This window comes from Silurus aristotelis (genome assembly GCF_946808225.1).
Source record: "Silurus aristotelis genome assembly, chromosome: 27".
NCBI classification, from domain to species: domain Eukaryota; kingdom Metazoa; phylum Chordata; class Actinopteri; order Siluriformes; family Siluridae; genus Silurus; species Silurus aristotelis.
Window position 1 is genome coordinate 4,267,915 of NC_139600.1, and position 25,377 is coordinate 4,293,291.

General features: G+C 38.4%; 1 protein-coding gene across 2 annotated transcripts in view; it reads right to left on the reverse strand.

Moving 5' to 3' along the window:
- eys (eyes shut homolog) overlaps positions 1-25,377 on the reverse strand; it is a 307,099-nt gene that overhangs the window by 186,124 nt on the left and 95,598 nt on the right. For both annotated transcript variants that reach the window (XM_083532265.1, XM_083532266.1), the window contains one exon: positions 19,786-20,045. In XM_083532265.1, the coding sequence (XP_083388391.1) occupies positions 19,786-20,045 (260 nt within the window). The remainder of the gene's footprint in view (positions 1-19,785; positions 20,046-25,377) is intronic.

Here is a 25,377-nt window from a genome sequence, read left to right on the forward strand (position 1 = left end):
TCTCTAGAGAAAGGGCTGAATATGTGTAATAACGTTTCAGCATCAGAGCTGGGGTGAGGAGCTCGGGGAAAGTGCAGGAAGGTGAGGGTTTGGTGTGTTTGGTGTTAGGGAAGGAGAAACCGGACAGACGAATGGCACATGATGACGCTTTGGGGAACCTGAAAGAAAGAACCTTAGAACTTGCATGTGATTGCTGATCATTGCTATGAAACATTCTGTAAAGGTATATTTAGTTCTAATTCAAGTCTGTAAATTGATGTTTTTTGTTTGTCGGTGCATCAACGAAATGCGAAACCTGTCCGTAGTGTGGCCTTTATTCGTTTTTTTCTAGGATTCAAAATGTTTTTCGACATTTTCTTCTATATCTTTGTGTGATGTTCTGTTATTTTATGGCTTTAAAACGCTACGAGGAATCGTTTTATGAATGCAAGACTTCTATTACGACCATGTAAATGTTGGCAGAGACACCCCTAAAGGATACAATCAGAAGTGCACCCACAGTCATGCTTCGCTTTTGTAAAACAGCACTAACCTCAGACTAATAGAAAAAGTCATATCTTCATAATAACCATCATATTTTAATAAAAAAAATGATATTTTTCTATATTTTTTGTTATATCTCTTTAATAAATACATGAAAAAAAATCATGGAGAAGTAATTCAACTACATGTACATGCAAATATGTGGGGGGGGGGGGGGGGTTTGTTTAGAAAAAATATCGTGGACAGATTAATAGATTTTAATGATGTTATGCTTTTTAATATGAAGTCATATTTTATTAATAACTATCGTATTTTAATGAAAAGTCATACGTAAGCAACTCAAAGAATGCCGGTTATCGCTATGGCCTTCATTGCAACTATTACTGCAACTACTAATAAAGAGATTAGCTTTAAAAAAAAAACAATACAGACAAAAAAACCAAACAAAAAAACAAGTGTCTTGTTATCTGTTCAACAGTTTAAGCAAAAATTTAGCTGGAACATCATTATCATCTTTTTCTCCCATTAGGGGTCGCCACAGCAGATCATCCGTCTCCATACCCCCCTGTCCTCTACATCTGCCTCTTTCAAACCAACTACCTGCATGTCTTCCCTCATAACATCCATAAACCTCGTCCTTGGTCTTCCTCATTTCCTCCTTCCTGGTGGCTCCATCCTCAGCATTCTCCTACTGATATACCCCATGTCCCTCCTCTGAAAATGTCCAAACCATCTCAATCTCATCTCCCTCGCTTTGTCTCCAAAACGTCCTACATGCACCGTCCCTCTAATAAACTCGTTTCTAATCCTGTACATCCTCGTCACTCCCAACGAAACCCTCAACATCTTCAGCTCTGCTACCTCCAGCGCGTACCTCCACCTGCTGCTCCTTGTACTCCTGTCTACTTTTCTAGTGGCCCTGCTTCAATGGAGGATGCCATGTCGAAAGCAGTATGTAGGATTTTTTTTCATTCCTTCCATGGCTGATCCTGACACAAACGTAGATCCAGTCTCCAGCCCACGTCTGTCAGCTGGCACTAGCTGAGTGGGATCGGATAGCGACATGCACCCGGCAAAGTACTCGTGACTGATCGCTACGGAGTTCACCGAGGCAGCGTGCGCCGAACCGATTTAGCTTTACAAGACAATCAAATAACCGGGGGAGGAATTCCTTCAGGAGCATGTGGCGGAGTGTGATTAAAAAAAAAAAACACACTTCAGACAAAATGATGGCAACATGTACAGTATATAGAAGAAAAGTCATGGATTAGAAAAGAAAAACCTTATGTCTTGTGCGGTTCAATATAGAATAAGCTGCAGGGGTCTATTGCAGAGGTCTCCAGACTTTTACAGAGTGATTGGGTGCTACTTTATATCGTAAAATATATATAAATACATTTCATCCATCCATTCATCTGTCTGTTTGTCTGTCTGTCTGTCTACTCTTTGAAATATCTTGATATCGTGGCTCAATAATGGCTCACAAGTAATATTTATTTACCGATAATATCTAGAAAATCATGATTATGTATTGAAATCTGAACCTTTAAAAATATGGACAGGGCATCACAAAAGCTTGGCAACACCGCGTCCTTTACAAGGCACATACATGTTTTGTTTGTATGAAACCACCTAAGTAAAAGGCAGAAATTGGACCATGAATGACTGGGCGGAAGACTGGTGAAGTCCAAACTGGACATTTCTGTCTCTAACGAAATAACTTCTTTAAAGCAGAGTAAAAGAGAGATGATGTTAGCAGACTTCCTCACATCTACAGTCAAACATGAAGGTCGAAGCTCAATGATTTGGGGTGGTTTCAGACCAGGGAAAGTTGGAGACTTATTCGAATGGATGAAAGGAGTCCTGAACCAACATGTCTACCAATTTATAGATCAACATCCACCGTGCAAATCCGGTTGGACTGTGGCTCATTGGAAATGATTTTATTATTCAAGACAATGAGGTGAAACGTGCAGTACCTCCAAGAGCAAACAGTCATCTGGAGTGTTATCCATTATGGAATGACCTGCCTAGTGACTGCACCTAAATCCTATTGAACTGCTCTGGGATGAAATGAACCGGAAATAAATATCAGTGAAGAACAAGTTTTTTTGTATTTCAGCTGAAAGTTTGTAAAAACAAGGTCTGGATGCTGTTCATCCTTAGGAAGGGTTTTTTGAACAGCTGGACATTTATACAATTAATTTGTCAAAGTCAATCTTCATAGTGTTATGAACAAAAGGAAAACATGCATGGGCTTCTAACAAACACAAAGTTCAGTGCCTCCAAACCTTTCACAGGCCCTGTATAATGATTACACGGCGACTTTTTATATGTTGTTAAATAATTCTATTTCTCACGTTATGTAAGTATTGTAGGAAACCAAAACGAAGGATAAAATTATAGGCTATTAATAGAATGCACTTGGTGGGCGACTCATAGACTCCATGCGGGCTACCAGATGCCCCGTAGGCACCATGTTGGAGCCCACCGATCTGAGTCACATATTTCCAGAATAACAGAGTACATACAGCTGCTTTCTTTAGCATCTGCTTCAATTTTCTTTACATGCTGCAGCAAAGAGGGACTGTATTAGTCAATGAGTCGCTGCAATCCACTAACTATAAAGACAGACAGACAGACAGACAGACAGACAGACAGACAGACAGACAGACAGACAGACAGACAGACAGACAGACAGACAGACAGACAGACAGACAGACAGACAGACAGATAGATAGATAGATAGATAGATAGATAGATAGATAGATAGGATGTGCATCTCCTTTTTTTTTTTCTTCCTACTGCACAAAAAAAATAAAAATACAACCAGACATCCTTTTGTTGTACGGTCTCCAGGAAGATGCAGCTCTACCTCTGCCATGTTAATCAGTATTTTATGTGACTATTTATTGTGATACGTCATATTCACGTAGCAACGGTGCTGAGAAAACGCAAGGAGGACTTAATAATGAGAAGAAATTTAATTGAGAAAACAAAGAAAATATTGTTCACAAATTATTGGTCACTTTCTAAATAATAAAAGTAAAACGCATCTACTAAAAATGATATATAAATAAATCGATATGTAATAAATACACATACATATATACATTACATACACACAATAACGTATTCGTACAAACGTTCTGTCATTTCCATGTTAATTTATTACCTTATTCAATGTATGAAAAGACAGACGAAAAAATAACTATAACAGCAGAGAGGATTTACTCCATTAAGGAACAGCACACATTTAATAAAGGGTATGACGATAAACCAGAGGAGTGTGATAAATCTGACCGAGTTATACTGTTAACATTATCCTATATGGCCACGCATAATGAGATACCAAAAAAGGAAAAAAAAAAAAAAGGTGTGCCATTTTTAGTGAAGCTTCAGTGATGAATGTGAGCACTGTGAGCTCTCGGAAAAGCTCTCATAAAATTCCAGACTGCTGTGTTGTTTCCCGTAGAGTTCATTTATTCTTTTTATGTGTGGTTTTGTGTAAAAGCATAGTGTTATAAATAAACCACTCATTGCATAAGGAATGAAATGCTTAATGATTATGTTCTAAGGAAAATAAGAAGCACATTCATTTTCATATTTATAAGAAAAACCCATAACGCTTTTTACAGTTTCTAGTCGACATTTAATGCAGTAAGCAAAGTTCAGCTTATCACCGAAAGTAAAGAAACTACAATAAATGGACAAACGTTTGTAGACACCCAACCAAAAGATGCTCATGTTTTATGTTTGAACATCAAATTTACTCCACAATTGCTGTTAGAATAACCTCCATTTTTCTGGGCAGATGTTCCACTAAACTTGAGAGTGTGGTGCTGGAGATTTGTGGAGATTCATTCAGCCAGTAAATTCAGGTACTGATGTAGAGTGAGGAAGCCCGAGGTGCAGCTCACGTTCCAATTCAACTTCTTAATGGAATTGGCTTTGAGCACAGTGGAACTGTCATTCTGAAGTTCTGGTTAAAGTCTCCTAAGCATCCAAAGACATCCTATATGTACAGTACAGACCAAAAGTTTGGACACACCTTCTCATTCAAAGAGTTTTCTTTATTTTCATGACTATGAAAATTGTAGATTCACACCGAAGGCATCAGAACTATGAATTAACACGTGGAATTATATATGGAATTATATACATAACAAAAAAGTGTGAAACAACTGAAAAATGTCATATTCTAGGTTCTTCAAAGTAGCCACCTTTTGCTTTGATTACTGCTTTGCACACTCTTGGCATTCTCTTGATGAGCTTCAAGAGGTAGTCACCTGAAATGGTCTTCCAACAGTCTTGAAGGAGTTCCCCGAGAGATGCTTGGCACTTGTTGGCCCTTTTGCCTTCACTCTGCGGTCCAGCTCACCCCTAAACCATCTCGATTGGGTTCAGGTCCGGTGACTGTGGAGGCCAGGTCATCTGGCGCAGCACCCCATCACTCTCCTTCTTGGTCAAATAGCCCTTGATGCCTTCAGTGTGACTCTACAATTTTCATAGTCATGAAAATAAAGAAAACTCTTTGAATGAGAAGGTGTGTCCAAACTTTTGGTCTGTACTGTATATGGTAACAGTCTGGGGAAGATCTACATGCTAATGGAAAAGTCAAGTGTCCCAATCCTTTTCCATGCTGTCTATTAACAGTCATTCCTTTTCCAGCTTCCTTTTATTTCTCTCTTGGAATTTAGAAGACAAGAAAAGATTTTGTATATTCTTCCATTAAGGAAAAAAAAAAGTCTAATCTGGATTCAATGACTGTCTCACAGGATGATGAAATGTACAACCCAATTCCAAAAATAAATTGGGACACTGTATAAATGTAAATAAAAACATAATGCAAATTAACAAATGGATATTTAATTTAGAATAGAACAAGTCTTTTTGAATTCGATGGAATTTCGTGGCTGTAACATGTCTCAAAAAAGTTATTAAAATGAAACAATTAGAGAAACACTTTGCAACTAATTAGGTTCATTGAGAACAGGTCAGTAAGATAGTGTATTTTAGAGAGGCAGAGTCTCTCATAATTGAGCAAGACAATGTTACATACTTCATCTTTTGCAAGACCTTTCACTATTTAAAAACATTTGGCACAATATGAAATAAAAAACACAACAAAGGAAACCCAGAACTGTTGAGCAGCTAAAATCCTGTATCAGACACATATGGAAAAACATTCCTCTCCCAAAATTTCAGCAACTGGTCTCCTTAGGTCCCAGATGAATACAAACAGAAGACACGATGCTACACAGTAGCAAACATGGTCCTGTTGCAAATTTTTGGAGACCTGTTGCAGAATTACGTTCAAAAAGACCCTATTTTTTTTTTATTTAAACTGAGAATATATACTATTTTAACATTTATGTTTTTCATTGTGAAAAGAATATTCATTTATGAAATTTGCAAATCAGTGTGTTCTGCTTTTATTTGCATTCTGCACAGTGTTCCATCTTTTTTTTTTTTTGGAACTGGGCTTGTAATTCAAATGTCTCTCAAATAAAAAACTTCAAATTTCAATATAAAAAGAAATAACTGCAGTTGTTATTACAGCTGCTTACAGAATTACATCGGTATTCAGGGACAGGCATTAAGCTGGTTTAAATCCTACCTGTCCAATCGTTACCATTTCGTAGATTTAAATGGAGAGCTATCCAGGATAATGCTAGTAAATTATGGCGTGCCACAAGGGTCAGTTCTGGGACCCCTGCTTTTTACAATATACATGCTTCCATTAGGAAATATTATTAGAAGGCATGGAATTAGCTTCCATTGTTATGCTGATGATACCCAGCTATATATTTCATCCAAACCAGGCGATACAGCTCAATTAGCTCGCATAACTGAGTGTGTTGAAGAAATAAGAGATTGGATGACCCATAACTTTCTGCTATTAAATCCTGATAAAACGGAGATTTTGCTCATCGGCCCAAAACATAGTACACAGAAGCTCCAGCATCTCAGCCTGCATTTAGACGGTTGTTCTGTAACTACTAGTTCAACGGTAAAAGACCTGGGAGTTATTTTAGACAGCAACTTATCTTTTAAAAATCACATCAATCAAGTTACAAAAACAGCCTTCTTTCACCTTAGAAATATTTCTAAGCTAAGAAATATGTTATCTATATCTGATGCAGAGAAGCTCGTCCATGCGTTTATGACCTCTAGAATAGACTACTGTAATGCATTACTAGGTGGATGTCCTGCATCATTAATAAACAAGCTTCAGTTAGTTCAGAATGCCGCAGCAAGAGTTCTTACTAGGTCAAGAAAATACGATCATATAACCCCAATCTTATCGTCCCTACATTGGCTTCCTATTAAGTTTCGAATAGACTACAAACTACTGCTACTCACTTATAAAGCACTAAATGGTTTGGCTCCCATGTATCTATCCAGTCTCTTAACACGCTACAATCCGTCACGCTCCCTGAGATCTCAAAACTCTGGGCTTCTAGTAGTTCCTAGAATAGCAAAGTCCACTAAAGGCGGTAGAGCATTTTCACATTTAGCTCCTAAACTCTGGAATAGTCTTCCTGACAGTGTTCGGGATTCAGATACACTCTCCCAGTTTAAGTGCAGATTAAAAACATATCTTTTTAGCAAAGCCTACACATAACACGCATCACACACATCACATCACAACCTTGTGCTCCAGAACATCTGATCACATGCACATTATCAACTTGTGCTGTTAATATCATGAACAGCAGCTACGCTAATTCCTCTCCACTGCTTCTCTTTCTCTCCCCATCCCGAGGCTTCCTGAGGTTTGGCCAGCTCCAGTCACGTCCCACCTCGTGAAGATTATGGACCTATGGATGATCATGGAGAAGTAGATGCCGAGTGTTTAAAGGCCCTGGCATGGAGAAGCTGATGCTGGATCTATGATGATCACAAATTGTTCTGTATTGTTGAAAGATTTATGACCAAACTTTTGATGTCACCCATATGAGGATGGGTTCCCCTTTGAGTCTGGTTCCTCTCAAGGTTTCTTCCTCATATCATCTAAGGAAGTTTTTCCTTGCCACTGTCGCCACGGCTGCTCATCAGGGACAAACGCACACCATTCACCTTCACTGTTGTTTTCTGTAAAGCTTAACTTGACTTGACTTGACTTGACTTGTTAGTACACATATTGCAACACAAAGATTTTCCCAGCATCCCAGAAGTTTTTCATCAGTCTTTTCTCCAAACAAGCTTGTAGGCTTATTTTTTAAAGTGTCTGTCTATTTATTTTATTTATTTTTAATTTTTTTTTATTTCTTTACAAGTTGTTTTGCTGTGTTTCCCCAGCAGCCCCAATCAATTTTGATTCCTTGCTTTACTGAGCGAGGACTTGATCTTGTGCTACAAGGAGACTCGAAATAAAACTACTGTACATTGTTTACACACCACTGGCAATAATGAAATATTTATTAACGATATTATTCACGATTATTATCGTTTCGCATCATGAACAATCACTGAATTACTAAATCTAATATAGAGGTGTGGTCCTCTTTCAAATCAGAGTCATCGCTTCAGCTTATACGAGGTTAATCCTTGGATACTCAGCAGTGATCCAGTTTCAATTAATCCAATTTGAAACTTGATTGAAATCTAGACGTCTATATTATAATTAAGGAACCCCCCCCCCCAAGAAATGAATAGAACCCACTTCAATTAATTTGAATAAAATTCACCGCTGGTGTGATCCCCTGATCGCGGCCTGAACTTTCTGCAGAAACTAGGTCCAAATGTGTTACCATAGGAACAGACCAGAAACCTCTGATTAAAACCTAAAGCCTGAACAACAAGCCCGTGGTGCTGCGTCAATCAGCGTTCCGGGCCTGGATCTATTTCCGATGATGCATCCTGCCAGGAAAGCAGAAACCTAACGTTTCGGTGGCGGCAAACTGCAAGGTTGCGGGTTCAAATCTTATAACGGACAGCCAGCCATTGCTGAAATCTCGAGCAATACTTTAAACTCGACACTGCTCCAGGGTTTCTGTGGAATGGCTGACCCTTTACTCTGTTTACAGCTTCTTTCAGAGCCACAATATTAAAAATGCAAGAACTTGCTCTTGGGCCTCACTCAAAGTGCATCGAAATACCAGGCTCTCGCTCTGCTGAAGATACAGAAAACAAGCTCCAAACCCCAAAACTTGTGTGGAGAGACACATTTCTGCTGTACTGCATATGTCATAACCCTGAAACAGCTCTAGAAAAACTGAAAGCTATCCACAGGAATTTCCAGCTGAAGGCTCACTTGTGGTAATGAATCATTTTCTCGTTTGGCCTCAAATTGTTTTGTCCCATGTTTTTTCGGATGGATTTGAGTCCAGCAGTGGTTTTTTTTACACACTGTCCACTACAAACAACGTCAGTAACCCCTTTGTCAGACTTATGTTTAAGTCTATTTTTGTCCATGAATATGTATTAAATGATTCCCAAAAGTTTATTCTCTTCATTTCATAGCGTTTCTCTCGAGTGTAATTGTAGGTTGGATTTCAGCTGTCACATCACGAGCTCCCAGGGTCTGTTGCCAGGTATCTATCGACCTTTAGCCTTGACAGTGAAGCTCCAAATCTGCTTAAAGCCATTGCTTTAACCAATCAAATTGCGACTTTCATTTTCATGTATTTTTATCAGATGGTCAAAGAGCGGTCTAATCAGAGCTCGCAACCCCGCTGTAGCAAATCTGTAGCAAACACAAGCTCAAATCTTTTCGTGTAGGCTGTTTTTTTCATTCCACATCGGCAGATGATGATGATTTGGTTGCATACACTTACAGGGACGTTTAAATAAAAGATTTCGATAAAAGCTGGACATTGCGAGGAAGGTCGGCCAAGATTTTTAATTAACTGTGTATAGTTTTGCGTTTTCTTTTCTGTACAATTTGCACAAAAACACACTATTTGCCTTTAAAAAAAATTAAATTCACAGAAAAAACGCACGGGATCATTTTTACGAGGTAAATATCTTTGCTTCTGCTAGAGATGATGTATGCTGGTGGTGCAGCTGTGGCTACAGTGAAAGAAGACTTCACTGGGTTTCTTGGTTTATTAATGACGTTCATTAGTCTCTACGCTCTAAACTGCATTTCTCTGTAATACAGTATTGATGTTTTCTATTGCCCTGGTGTCATAATTATGGTATTAAGAGGTGGATTAATTCAGGCAGGACACCACTTAAGGCCTACTGTACAGTGTACTTTAATATTACGCCATTACCGTAATTTCTGGACTATTAAATGCATCCATATAAAAGCCGCACCCACTGAATTTGACAAATATTTTTATTTTGAACATAAATAAGCCGCACCTGTCTATAAGCCTCAGGTGTCTACATTGAAACTAATGAACTTTACACAGGCTTTAACGAAAGACTTTGTCTGTTACACGGTGTAACAGGTGAAATATGTTGTGGCTCCTTTAAGAGCAGAGCGGCATTTTGGGAACAGCCTGCCGCTGCATTTTCCGGTATTACTGCATGTGTGCAAGACCGAGGAATATGTCCTTATTATTTTCTGATGCTCAATTCAGCTCAGAACACAGCTGAAGTGCGTTTTTCCGTTTCCGGTTCGGAAATTTCATTGGTCTAATTTTATGTCGCTCAGTTTCTTTGCTTAAAGTTTGTGAAACCGGGAAAAATACAGGAAAAATACATTAATTAGCCGCTTCGTTGTTTGAGCCCCAGGGTTTAAAATGTGGGAAAAAAGTAGCAGCTTATAGTCCGAAAAACATACCTATGCTTATGCATGTGTTACATCCCACGTTTGCTTTGAGGAGGCTACATATGTGAAGTTATGTCGGGTAAAAAGGTTGCCAGACATTTAGGAAAAAAAATAAATAAACGTTTTCCCACTTTGCCTCAGTGCATTTTGCATGTGCTTTGACCCAGAGAGAATGCAGAGTTTCTGGACCACTTGCCAGATTTTGAGAAAAAAAAAAAGGGGAAATATAGAACGGATTATTTTTTAATAAGAAAACAATTAGGAATAAACCCTTTCGGTTCACCTGCTAAACTGGTTTCACTTATCGTAAGACTTGAGAGTACTGCGCGCTATAGAATTCATTTATTTCTCAAAGAAATGCTAAATGATGAAATGCTTTTCCTACATTCTGAACCTTTTCAACCCCCAATCAGTGCCGGAATCGATTTTTTGTTTAAATCGCCGCACCACGCTATAATGGCATGAGCTCAGAGCGAGCTTGATCATGCATAGAGCCATATTCTTTATAACTTATTCTGAAAGGGTCATTACCTTGGCTGATAAATTTATCAAGGTGAACTTCAGTCATTCCTATTATTAACAATCTTTAAAAATAACCAAGATTTATGCATGCAGCCCTTAAGAAACCATGCTGGTCATTATCCTTGGCCTGTAATCATTAATCTGACTGACAACAGAAAAGAAGGCAAATTTATACTGACAAAAAGCATATAAAAATGATATATCGCAGGATGTGGAATAAATCATGGCTGGATATGATTGAGGGGGAAAAAAAAAAGGTTGGTCTGGTTCGTAAGGTCCTTGTATGTACACTGAAAACAAAACTGTTGTAGCTTGACAGGGGGGAATTTTTCCCACATTATCTATTAAAAAAAGGAAAGAAAAGTCGTAAATTACAAGTTGAGTTACAAGCTGAAATCTATTTGGTAAGTTTTTCATACATGGAAAATAAGGGATATTCTAGTCTCCTGTTTAGATTCTGCTCGGGGAATCTCACATGCCTTCCTTTTGCTGTTTCATTGTTCAATAAAATCGTTACATTTATGGCATTCGGCAGTCGCTGGTACCCAGAGAGACATGTACTGTACATCTAAGGAGGGTTAAGGGCCGAGAGTGGCAGCTTGGTGGTGCTAGTATTTGATTCCTCACCCTTCAGATCAGACCAATGAGCTTCGACTTCCTAAACACAAATCAACAAAGTGTTTTAGAAGCCAGTGAGAATATTGTGGCAGGAAGACAAAAAGAAGGTTGAGATCATGTTCATTTTGTTAATTAGCCCTAACACACAAACTGAATATTAAACTATACACAGAACACACTTTGTATTCACTGTAAATTTGCTGGAGTTCTCTACGGACGTTAAATTACAATCTCTGCGATCTGTTCTGGCAACCAACAGCCTCTTGATCCCAAACTTACCATTTTTTAAAATAAAACTCTTAACAAATTGCTAACACATGAACTTTCTGTTTCCTTATAAACTGCTCATGCACTTAACACTATAAAGCTCATACCACCCAAACTGCTGCATTTTGTCGGGTATAAAATCGTTCGCATTTCTGCGAATAAATGAAAGAGTAAGACTCCCAGTGTGAACCCTGACTGAACTTCTCCACAGAACACACATCCAACACACGTAGCAGGAATTCCTGACATAAACCTGTAGTTTTCAATCTTGGGAAAAAGACTTTTAATATGAATTCTAAGAATTTCGTTCACCGATTTCTTTTTTTATGTATTTTTTTTATATACGGCCATCAGCCTGTATCAGCAATGGTATTTTAATTAAAGTGTCTCCAGCCAAATCTATTTAAATGCCATACTTACACACAATACATGTCAAGTCAAGTCAAGTCAAGTTTATTTCTATTGCGCTTTTCACAACAGACATTGTCTCAAAGCAGCTTTACAGAAAACAACAGTGAAGGTGAATGGTGTGCGTTTGTCCCTGATGAGCAAGCCGTGGCAACAGTGGCAAGAAAAAACTCCCTTAGATGATATGAGGAAGAAACCTTGAGAGGAACCAGACTCAAAGGGGAACCCATCCTCATATGGGTGACATCAAGAGTTTGGTCATAAATCTTTCAACAATACAGAACAATTTGTGATCATCATAGATCCAGCATCAGCTTCTCCATGCCAGGGCCTTTAAACACTCGGCATCTACTTCTTCATGATCATCCATAGGTCCATAATCTTCACGAGGTGGGACGTGACTGGAGCTGGCCAAACCTCAGGATGCCTCGGGATGGGGAGAGAAAGAGAAGCAGTGGAGAGGAATTAGCGTAGCTGCTGTTCATGATATTAACAGCACAAGTTGATAATGTGCATGTGATCAGATGTTCTGGAGCACAAGGTTATGATGTGATGTGTGTGATGTGTGTTATGTGTAGGCTTTGCTAAAAAGATATGTTTTTAATCTACACTTAAACTGGGAGAGTGTATCTGAACCCCGAACACTGTCAGGAAGACTATTCCAGAGTTTAGGAGCTAAATGTGAAAATGCTCTACCGCCTTTAGTGGACTTTGCTATTCTAGGAACTACTAGAAGCCCAGAGTTTTGAGATCTCAGGGAGCGTGACGGATTGTAGCGTGTTAAGAGACTGGATAGATACATGGGAGCCAAACCATTTAGTGCTTTATAAGTGAGTAGCAGTAGTTTGTAGTCTATTCGAAACTTAACAGGAAGCCAATGTAGGGACGATAAGATTGGGGTTATATGATCGTATTTTCTTGACCTAGTAAGAACTCTTGCTGCTGCATTCTGAACTAACTGAAGCTTGTTTATTAATGATGCAGGACATCCACCTAGTAATGCATTACAGTAGTCTATTCTAGAGGTCATAAACGCATGGACGAGCTTCTCTGCATCAGATATAGATAACATATTTCTTAGCTTAGAAATATTTCTAAGGTGAAAGAAGGCTGTTTTTGTAACTTGATTGATGTGATTATTAAAAGATAAGTTGCTGTCTAAAATAACTCCCAGGTCTTTTACCGTTGAACTAGTAGTTACAGAACAACCGTCTAAATGCAGGCTGAGATGCTGGAGCTTCTGTGTACTATTTTTTGGGCCGATGAGCAAAATCTCCGTTTTATCAGAATTTAATAGCAGAAAGTTATGGGTCATCCAATCTCTTATTTCTTCAACACACTCAGTTATGCGAGCTAATTGAGCTGTATATGTATGTATATATACTAGCATGTATATATACTAGCGGTGTAACGGTACACGTATTCGTACTGAATATCTTCGGTACCGGGCTTTTGCTTCGGTACACACATGGGGAACTTTTGAGTTAAAATCTGAGGAATGTATTAAGTGGCAGACCATATGTTTGTTTAGTCTCCACCTCGCATTCGGAGTGCACTTTAGAGTTCGTGCAGCGTCACTGTGGCTACTCGCTCAGTACCGGAGTTTATTTTAGCGGCTAACGCTAGCGCTATGGATTCTTTAGTTGTATGTCCCGCTTCAAGAATTTCTCTTGAAAGGAGAAAATCCTGACAATTCCACTTATCAAAGGAAGTGAATGAACGAAGAGGAATGAAGACATTTGTAATAGTATGCGGAAATGAGTAGAACAATTACGTTGATCATCTTTAGAAAAATAAATGTAAAACACACACATTTGTATTAAACAAATGGGGTCTAACAAAAAAAAATCTATTTATGTAATCAAAATAATATAAAGTGCATTGCATTAATTTGATGCATAATATATTGTATTTTTTATTGCATTATAAATAAACACGGCACCTCATGGCAAACACTCTCAGGATTTGAACATTAGAATTGTTGAAATTAGAATTTTTTTTTTTTTATTATTATTATTATAATTTTTTTTTTACAAACGATAAAAAAATAAAAGAACAAATATATACTTCTGAAAATGTTTCATTTTTTTCAACCTTTTTAACCTGGCATTTTATTTTTTGCATTTGGTGCAATGATCGTTAGACAAAGAAATTATATTCATCTGCTCGGATCCACCAGAATGTGGCAATTACAATCAGAATTTCTGACTGCATGCGAGGTTATTGGCGAATCTTCTACGCAAAGAGAATTTAAAAAGGTATTAAATAAAATTGTCAGGGACTTAAAAAAAAAAAAATCCCATTCCATTCACTGGTCCCAGGTGAAGCATTTTAAAAGACGGATTTCCTGTCGCTTACAATAAATAGCTTTGTTCGGTGCACCGTGTGGAGGACGTTGTGTCATGGCAACATGGAGCCCAGATACGAGCACAGAAAAGAATGAGAACAACAGGAGCAAATTCGGCAACTCTCATCTCCCAAAAAACAGTCTCGAAGCAAAGCGCAATCGTGAGAGGATGGAAATCAAAGCCTCCCTGACCTCGGACATGAATGAGATGACGGCGAAAAGGGATCCTCCAGCTGTGTAAAAGAGCATGCTCACTAGACCGTAGTGCTACATATTGTAGCGTAACTTCTTACATAATGTTCTCAGAAGCTGAAACTCCAATTCTTGTGCTTTCCCATTGGAAATATCCTGTTTGGTCTGGGTCATGTTTTAATCTTTGTGACCATTCTGGAGCTAAATTGGACCAACAACAAAGACCTTCTATATAAAAGATAAAAGCTTCCACAATTACAAAATTAAAACATAAGATGACATTTTTTACATTTGTTGCTTATAACAGTGGTCCCCAAACTTTTTTGTGCCACGGACCGGTTTAATGTCGGACAATATTTTCATAGCCCGGCCTTTAAGGTGTGGCGGATAAATACAACAAAATAAAATGATACAACCATAAAAACTGGTATTTTCTAAATATAATAATAAACGTAAATCCACTGTGTTTTTTTGTTTATTTTGATCACTTGAGGGTTTGAATTTAGCGATAATGTATTATGTGTTAGCGGGCCGGAGCAGCCCCTTTTTATATATATATATATATATATATATATATATATATATATATATATATATATATATATATATATATATATATAAAAAAATAAATGACCAACATCAACCTGCATGATATTTTATTCTGTTTATCCTGCTCTCTATTTACATTGCCTTTGCTCTTTAAAAGCAATAGCATTGATTAGCATATTTATAGTCCACATTTTGTACCAAAAGTTTGCAACCAAACAGAAAATCTAAGGATTTGTTAGGGGCTTTGTGTGTTACCATAATATTAATGCCCTCCGCTTCATATCTGATGGTTATCCTCCTCTATGTCGAGCACTAAAATCGTGTCCGACAAAAAAAAACAACAAAAAAGCTAAACCCTAGCATAGTAGCATGCTAATACACTAGCATACTCTCACGTTACACTAGCTTGTGAAAGTTCTGGTACGTTCTGGTACGTGAGCGCACATTGGCGTTCTGATAATTAATAGCACAATCCCTTTTAAAGAGTCTGAAGAGGTCACATAGCGGTCAGCTGTTAGCCTCTGATGAAATTGGAAAGCTGAAGACACAGCCATTGTTTACATTGTGTTTAAGAGGAAAATGTATTGTATGTATTGTACAATTTGATTTTGTTTGTATAGGGCATTTTTTTTTTTTTACAATGAACACTGTCTCAAAGCAGCAAATTCGAATTTTGTTCCTTCTGATGTCAAATGTAGGCCTTAGAATAAAGTTATAGCCGAACACAGTCGATTAGCACTGACACTACATATGCTTCACGGTAACTTACAGCATGTCAAGCTGCGTCAATAATCATTAAGTCATCGTTGGGGGAAAAAGATGAGTGGCATTAAGCAGAGCTCCAGGAGAGCGCTGTGTGTGTGTGTGTGTGTGCGTGTGTGTGTGTGTGTGTGTGTGTGTGTGTCAGCTGTCTTTCTTCACCTGCCACAGCATAGCTACTCTGATTATTCCCCACCCTCCCCTCCCTCATCACCCCAACACACACTCGCACTCTCTCAGCATCTATTCAGGACAATTTAACATGACCTTACTATTCACTCCTGGCTCCCCTCAGGTGAGTGCTGTTATTGTTGCCCAGGTCTTGCTTTCAAAATGAGACGGCGGCGCACAGGCATTCTTGTATCCGAGCTGCTAGGTTTCAATAAATATTGCATGAATACCCCGTTTACATGGAAGCAGGCTCGCTGCATTATGTCAACTTCTATTTCTCGAAGCGAAGCTCTCGGCTTTGCTCCAGCGGGCGAGGCTGTTCATCTCCATCTACGTCTCCATTTAGAAAAAAGAAAAAAAAAGGTTGACTAATCCTGACCTGATCAAGTGTGGCCATCGTGCACAGGGTTTCTGCACGGAAAACAAGTCCAGGCTTTTACAATGGTGGAGATCAAACTGAACATTAATACAGATTACTGTATGATAATTACTGCACACATGGGAAGATGTATAAGGCCTGTGCAATGGAACACTAAATTAAAACAACAAAGTGCTTCTATTATTATATTGTTATAAATATTTAACATTCATGAGGTTTTTAGCCCTGCAATCTAACAGCCGTGCCTTTACGATATTGTTTTTTTCAATGCGCTTTCTACTCCATTGACAGAATAGAACTTGCAAATGCATTTAAATCAATCATATTTGATTAGTCACATACACATTTAAATAGAAATAGAATATAAAAAAATACATAGAAAAATTAAGTTTAAAAGGTATATAAAAATTAGTATAAAAATTTGGATAAATAATTAATAATAATAAAAAATATATATATAATTAATATTATGCAAATAAATCTTGGAGGCAGAAATTGACAGCAGACATTCCAATCTAGAATCTAATCATCTTCCGAACTCGAAACCAAAATAATTGTCCTTGCAATTGCCATTCCAGTACTTCCAGAGGACACTGTATATTCGGTCGTAGTAGAAGATAAATCCTCTCCTGGATTCCATGGCTTTCCAGAAAGCTCCATTTCGATCCTACTAGCTAATTTTGTATCCTGTGTGCTTCCCAGTTTCCAGGATTGTAAGGGTCGCAGACCCTTGTCTTTGAAGGACCGATTCTAAGCCGTAACAACATGGACGTATAATTTGGCATAATGGATGTATTAAATAATGCATTTACTCAATACGCTAGAAGACAAACAACCAAAATAAAAAATGCTCGCAAATAGAGATGCATTGCACCCACACACGTGCAGTTCGTCAGTTAAAAAAGGTTTTCCTGTTTCGCACGAGGCGATGCAGCTCAAAAACGCAGCAGGCATGCATTATTATAGGACACAGGGGCTCACTTCCAACTGGAAATAGCACTGACAGGAGATTTATCTTGCACATGATTCAATCTCTTCATAGGGGATACAACGAAGAAGAAACGACCCAAGCAATCTGTGTATCTTCATGGTACACGAAGAAGAGCAAAAAAAAAGCCACAGGCGGCAGAGTGGGTAAACTCGGCCGCCCCACGTTCTCCCTATTCATCAAAAATAGTGTGTGCTGTGCCAGTGGCCACCTGTAGCCATAATTTAATCGCAGAGCTGGGACTAGTTTCATGACACAAGTGGCAGGATTTATTGTTTGTCTGAACTGCAAGAGTAATAAATGCAAAGCCGCAGACAGAAATATACACCAAGCAGCAAGATGATACATTTTAATGTAGGTCAAATCTTGGTCTATTATCCGGAATAATCTTTCCATTTAAATGACTACAAAAATGTAAAAAAAAAAATCATTATTTTTTAAATTTTTTCATGCATGTTTTTGTCTGGCCTTCCGTTTTTTTTTAAACGCTTTCTAAAGCGGATACATTTTAAAACGCCATTTTAAAACGCAGGATTTCAAAAAATCAGCCGCGCAGAAATGCCGCAGTTCGATGCGCTGGATTTTACAGTACAGGGACATGAGCGTTTTCAGACGTTTTATTGTGTTGGAACAACTTTTGGTAAACGACGGATTTCTTTTACGCAAAAGCGCCATTTACAAATGTATCTGGATTAGCGTAGACAATAGCACTAATCCGTGGCCGCAATTTCGTTTCGCAAAAGTTGCCCATCCACACTGAAACGTCTGAAAACGCTCACGTCTCTGTACAGTTTCGACCTGCTTCATTTACGCCTGCTGTTTATTTGCTTTCCGGCTGGTTGAAATGTCGCGTCAATGACGACAAATGCAGTTTCAAAAGCCTCCATTTCACAGGCGAATCCACTTTGGAGAGCGTCGTCTTGGTGTGGATGGAAAGCCAAAAGTGAAAATTAGGCATTTTTAAACTAAAATGTATTAGTGTGGACATGGCCTCCTAGGCCTGCGCTCACTCACTATATACTGCTTATGTTGAAAAAGCAAGAAACCACAATAAAAAACTGAGGACTTCTACAAGCTAAACAAAACAATTATGCAAGGAATTACACAGCGCATCTACAAGCAATGGCTAGGGACTGTGAAAACACGAACGTTTTGCATTATTTTATCTCATTTATCCGGGTCCGAGTTTTATTTAGAAAAAAAAGCTTCATCTAGGCTCCCACTAAAGCAACCATTAAAAGCTTATAGGGGATATACTGTAAGAAACCCAGTTTCAGTCCATCTCTTGCTAATCTTGAGGACCTATAGTGTAGTGTTGCATCCTTCATATTGCGGAAGAGTCTTTTATTAGATTTACGAAATAAAGATACAGCTTTAAGATTCTCTCCAAACTCCTGGAGGGGTTGTGTGGGCGGAGCTAAAGAGTCGCAAACATCTGCAGCTTTTGCGTAGAGACCATCTGCGTTAAATGAAAGAGTAACAAAAATGTGTAAATAAACTCTGGCTAACAATCAGATCCAAGAACAGCAGCAGCAAGACGACTACATACAGTCCTGGGTTAGGGTTAGTCCTGAACAAGTCCTTCCCTCACATCTAAAACACACTTCTTTGGAGTCCTGTAGAGCATCTCTGCCGACTTCTGTAACAGAATGAAGCACGGTGATGGGTGTGACCTTGCGCCTGCAATTCCGCCCTTCATGATGTCATGAAGAGCAAAACTTTCCAAAACCTAAAGGGTAACATACAGAATCTATATGAGGATATATCAAAAAGCTTTTGTAATACGCCAACAGATGGCAGCACAAGGCTGCACGTACAGTCACAAGGAGCACCGACCTTTATAAGTAAGTGTGCCAAAAGACTGTTCTGTTTTGACTATGTGCGTTACCACGTCTGCTATTCGGACGACATGCGCACCCTGACAACGAGCTCTCCTCACACGTAAAACAACATGATCTCACTTTTGCACCCACCCTATTGGCCAGATTTTGTTCCTGCGCCCTCTTCTCAAAGATGAAGATCTAGCTCAAAGCTCGCCATGATGTCACCGTTAGAGAGATCCAGTGAAAATCAAAGAAGGTGCTTGACACGATTTGGAACGTTATTTTTTTAAGGTGATAGTGTGTAAACGTAGATAAATAAAGTACTAAACAGAGCTAGTCTTGAAACGTTATGATACCACCTCATATACTGTAAAAACAGTTATATAAAAGTATGTCTTTTTGGCTGTAAAAACCAAGCATCTATACAATAAACAAAACACCTGGGAAGAAATGACATGAACCATTTCTCCATGAAAACCCACACTGCGCACTATCTTCACCACTTTAGATGAGCATACTGAGAGAAATTCCTGCAAAACTGCTGAATCTAACCTGAAGGGCAGAGGCACTCGGCTGAGCCATCTGGTGTGGATCGGCAGGTGGAGTTGTTCAGGCAGGGGTTGTTCTTCACGTCACACGGGTCGTAGGGCGCCGCACAGAGGAAGCCGGTGAAGAAGGGTGGGCAGGTGCAGAAGAACTCGATGGGGTCGTCCGATTCCACACACAGGGCCCCATTAAAGCAAGGAGAGGAGACACAACCCCATACAGCCTCTATACAATCCGGACCAGTCCACCCACGAGGGCATGAGCACCTGAGAGAAAGCACCTGACATTAGTTCAGAAAACATTCGATGTATTAGTATATACTTAGATGTAGAATGAGAACGAAAGCGTGGGTGTAAATTACATGCATCTGTTCTGCGTCTTTACGAATAATGAAGATGTTGGTGGCAGTTTTTCCTAATTTCCCCTTTTAATTTACATTTTTGCCATTGTGTGTTTTAATCCATTTATTAAAATCCCACCTTAATAAAATATTTTGAAAAAAAAAAACCAATGTCTTAATAAGGTAGCAAATTAATAAAGAATGGTTAATAAACTGACCAGAACTCGCACATTTGACTATAATGTGTGTCTGGATGGATGGATGGATGTGTGTCGGGATGGATGGATGGATGTGTGTCTGTCTGAATGGATGGATGGATGGATGGATGTGTGTCTGGATAGATGGATGGATGGATGTGTGGATGGATGGATGGATGGATGGACGGATGGATGGATGGATGGATGGATGGATGTGTGTATGGATGTATGGATGTGTGTCTGGATGGATGGATGTGTGTCTGGATGGATGGATGGATGTGTGTCTGGATGGATGGATGGATGGATGGATGGGATGGATAGATGTGTGTCTGGATGGATGGATCGATGAATGGGTGGATGGATGGATGTGTGTCTGGATGGATGTGTGTCTGGATGGATGTGTGTCCGGATGGATGGATGGATGGATGGATGGATGGATGGATGGATATATAGATCCATCCACCAGATTTGGGCCTCTCATTTGGTGCACAAACACTTAAGAATATTCTCATGCTGTACAGATTATCTCATGAGTAATGCTTGGCACAAAGCAACTCATTTCATTTGAGTTTAGTTACAGTACAAGGGCAAGATTATTGTTGCCTCAATATCCGACCAATTATCAAAAGTAAATGTATTATAATAATAACACCATTATATTTTTAATTTCAATTAAAGTAGGTTAAAGAATACGCAGGTTCACGGTATAATGTTTTATATCTAATTTATACACCAATGCTTAAACGTTATATATGGTGTATGAAAAAACTATTGTTTTAACATTGTTATATTCGCCAGCTGATGGACTACAGTCTTGAGTGCAACTAATTATTGAAAAATAAAATTGTGGCTTGTTATTGTAAAAGATAAAATATCATTCAAAAAAGATAAAGTTTGTGTCTTTGTGCTTGATAAAAAAAAATTTGCAAAAAGCAAGAACATGTAATCATATCTTATCATATATTACCGATCTTCATTCATTTATTCATTTTCTCCCGCTTATCCGTAATTCGGGTCGCGGGGGCAGCAGTCTAAGCAGGCCCCCGCCTTCGACTGCTGCCCAATCCTCACAGTACCGTCCCTTACGGTCCCTCCTGCAGGTGGTGAGCCCATGGGAAGGCGGCGCCACGTCACTCCGACGTCACGGACCTTGATATTTCCCTCGTAAGGGAACCGATCTTATAAATTCTAAATATATCTTATATCAAATTACATCTATATAGACAAAAAAAACCTGGACACCTGACTGTTTAGATCTATTCATAACTGTTGCCACAAAGTTTAACACACACACACACACACACACACACACACACACACACACATCTGTATGTCTTTAAAATAGTAGCCTTACATTTATTCCTTTGGTTGAAGAAGTAGAACCAATCCTGTTCCAGAGGTATTTCCACCCAAACCTACAAAACCAGCTCCATGAAGATATGGTTTCTTGGGTTGGAGTGGAAGATCTTGATTGGCTTGATGTAAAGCGCTGACCTTTAACCCCACTGAACACATTTGGGATGAATTGGAATGCGGACTGGTGGAACGGAGGCCTCCTCACCTCACCTGCATCAGTACTAAATTTGCTTGAGGTTGAATGAGATGGTCTTCATAAGCACACTTCAAAGTCTTTCCAGAAGTGTGGAGGTTAATATAACTGAAGAAGATCTAATTTATTTATAAATAAATAAAAAAAAATCAATATTTTCATACTTTACAGTTATACTAATACTATATATAATTTACTTTCATACTAAATTTCCCTGCATGTACTTAGTATGAATTGTATGTGACAAAATCTGAATTTGAATTTTAATGTATTGAATTGAATTGAAATGTTTGAAAATTAAATCTTATGGTAGGTGTCTACATTTGTCATATGTCCATCTAGACATTGGTTTAATGGGTTATTGTATTTAATGGTTTATTGTATTTATCGTATTGTTAGCGATACTACATAAATTTGACTGTGTTTGAGATATTTTAAATGACTGATCATTTTGTATTGGAAAACTGGATACACAAATATAAGCATACTACAATAAGGTCATGTCAACAGTTACTAAGGCAGACTGTTCCAATCAGCATAGAATATAATTAGTATAAAGGCACCGAAGTGAAAAATGCCATAATTACGTTTCTATTTAAGTCATTTATAAGCACACCTACTCTGAATAAATTTCAGATCCATAATTAATACTGGCAATGCATTCCTACTCTATATAGGTAACTGATCCTCTGAAAATAATAAAGTACAATTCTCATGAGCTGATTTTTCCATTTTATTGGTCCTTGACAGGTCACATGAGCTAAAAACAAATCATGTGTAATTTCACATCAGAGTTTCTATCCAATCAGATTTCAGACATCGACTCACCGGTTGCCATGGGGGGCAGGGGTTAAGTGAACAGCACAGACTCTTGGCAGCTTCATTTATATGTTTCCGATTCCGACTTTGTTAATCTACAGTGTTTTTTGTCTTTTGATTGGATTGTCAGAGTGCACCAGTCAGAGCTCGCAAACCGCTTCTGTAGCAAACTGCACAAGCTAGACTTAATAGCGGTTTTTTTTTTGTTTCTATATGGAAACGCTACAAATAATTTCAAACGAAAAAGAACACAGAACACTGATTATTAATTAATATGAATATATTAATTAGATGCAATATTAAAATAAAATGCATAAATTATTACAAATTCAAATAAATAAAATTAACCTTCATTTTGCAATGATTTATATTTATACCATTTGGCAGATGCTCTTATCCAAAATGACTTACAGTTATCACAGTTCTATGGCTGAGCACCTGAATCTCAAGGGCCTTGTTCAAGGGCCCGACAGCGGCAGCTTGGTGTGGCTGGTATTTTGAAATCATGACCTTCATATTCAAACTTCAATGCTTTTATCCACTAAGCTACCAGCCCACCTCACCATATAATATATTACATTATACAGTCATCCCTCGATTTATTGCAGTTTGAATCTTGCTTTATCTCGATTTTCAATTTGGCACATAAATATTTTGTTTTGCAAATAGTCCCGATTTCAGTTAATTATAAGAAACGAGTAGCATTACAAGAATCTGTAGGTTAAAAACATACATCACTAGATTTAGCCAATGAAAATAAAGAATGCAGGGATGTGTATCTTTAAATCTGCCCTTTTTTTTGATGTCACTGGACAGTTCAACCTATAAACAAGCAGAGAAACTACACATAGGCTACGCTACAGTACAGTACAGTACAGATTTCCGTTTATTGCGGAATAGTTTTTTTCCCGGTTGGGTTTTGGCACATAATTACAGCAATAAATGGGGGATTACTGTATTATATTATATTACATTATATTAAGAAAGAAAAGTGCTATACTTGTCACATGAATCCTTTCTTAGCATATCCCTTGTTGCCTCCAGTGCCCCTGGAGCACAGACGGTTAGGAGCCTTGCTCAAGGGCCCCAAGAGTGGCAGCTTGGCAAAACCGTGTTTTTTTATTATTATTATTATTATTATACTTGTAGTGTGTATACAGTAATCAATAACCAGGATTTTTCACTGCATAGAGCCTTTCGTTGTGAATGGTGCGTTACAGCTCGCCAAATTGATCATGATCTCGAACGTCTGTGATTGGCCAAAGGCAATTATCAAAGTATTGTGCCCCCCTCTCTCATTTGCAGTTAGGAGTAGAATTCCTTCTTTGCATTTCTACACAACATTGAATCGCTAACCCACTTCGCTCGTGTGCGCTGTAACCTGTTCTCTGAGGAAGACTCACGGCAGGGCGACACGTTTCTTCTGAACCGGAATATTACAACAACACACTCCTGGTTTCATTTCAAATTTCACTTTCAAGTACTACTTGTGCCTATCACTAGTCACCACCTGACACCCTCAGGGGTGGTGGTATGTGGGGGAAAAAAAAAAAACGATCCGGGGAATTCGTTTAGTGCCGTATCATTGTGTTCGGTGCAAATGCGAAAATGAGAAACGTTACAGAGCCGTTACGAAATATTTGTTCAAAGTCAGACTTCCTGTTTTATGAAATATCAAACACCAGGTGAAATTCATGATATTTTCCTAAAACCTAAAGCCCAAAATAAACGGTAAGTGATCATGGGTTTGTGCAAAAAATCCTGTCCATACCATACCTCATAAACACTCAAATGCTTTCCCTATTGTGCAATAAAAATGTGCAATACCATTTTTAAATTAAATTGAATTTTATTTACACTATATTAGAAAAGGATTGTGGACACCTGGTCATAAGTATGGTAAGTGTTTGAAGTGCCAATTTTCCTCCACTCTTTTGGTAAGATGTTCCACTACTACTGTGCTCATTAGATGTTAGTAAAGTCAGGTACTAATAAAGATGAGGTGAGAAGCCCTGGAGTGCAGTCAATGTAAAAATTCATCCCAAACGTGTTCAATAGGGTTGAGGTCAGAGCTCTTCAGAAGGAAATATTCCACCCCAACCCATGCCAAAGCATAACCTCATGGAGTTTGCTTGCACATTGCCATTGCAATGCTGGAACAGGTTTGGGTCTCCTAGTTCAAGTGAAAATTACATGCTACTGCATCCAAAGACCTCCTGCACAATTGTGTGCCTTTAGCTTTGGGATACCAGTTCGGGAAACAACCACATATGGATGGGAAAGTCAGGTGTCTCAATATTTTTGTCCATACAGTGTATCTTTGAGTAAAACAATTAAAAAAATGTGCAACTGGAAGCTTCTTCGTCAAATAAAATTCCTACTTTAATATCAAGTGCAAAGATACTTGGCAATAAAGCTCTTTCTGATTCAAATACAGTGTGAGGTAAAGCTCTCTCGCTCTCTCTCTCTCTCTTTTCTATTAATCACTGCTTATTTTCATAACCTCAATTTTTCCCAGTGCCAACAGCAACCAAGCGGTTCTCCTCAGGTTTCTGTCAATGACTTGAACCCACATCAACCAAACCCACTGTCAGAGTTGTACGGTTATAAAACCTGGGTATTACTAGTAAATCCCTGACAAATTATGAATTGAACTCCATCGATCAGACTTCAATTCCCCGTCGCCATCAGAA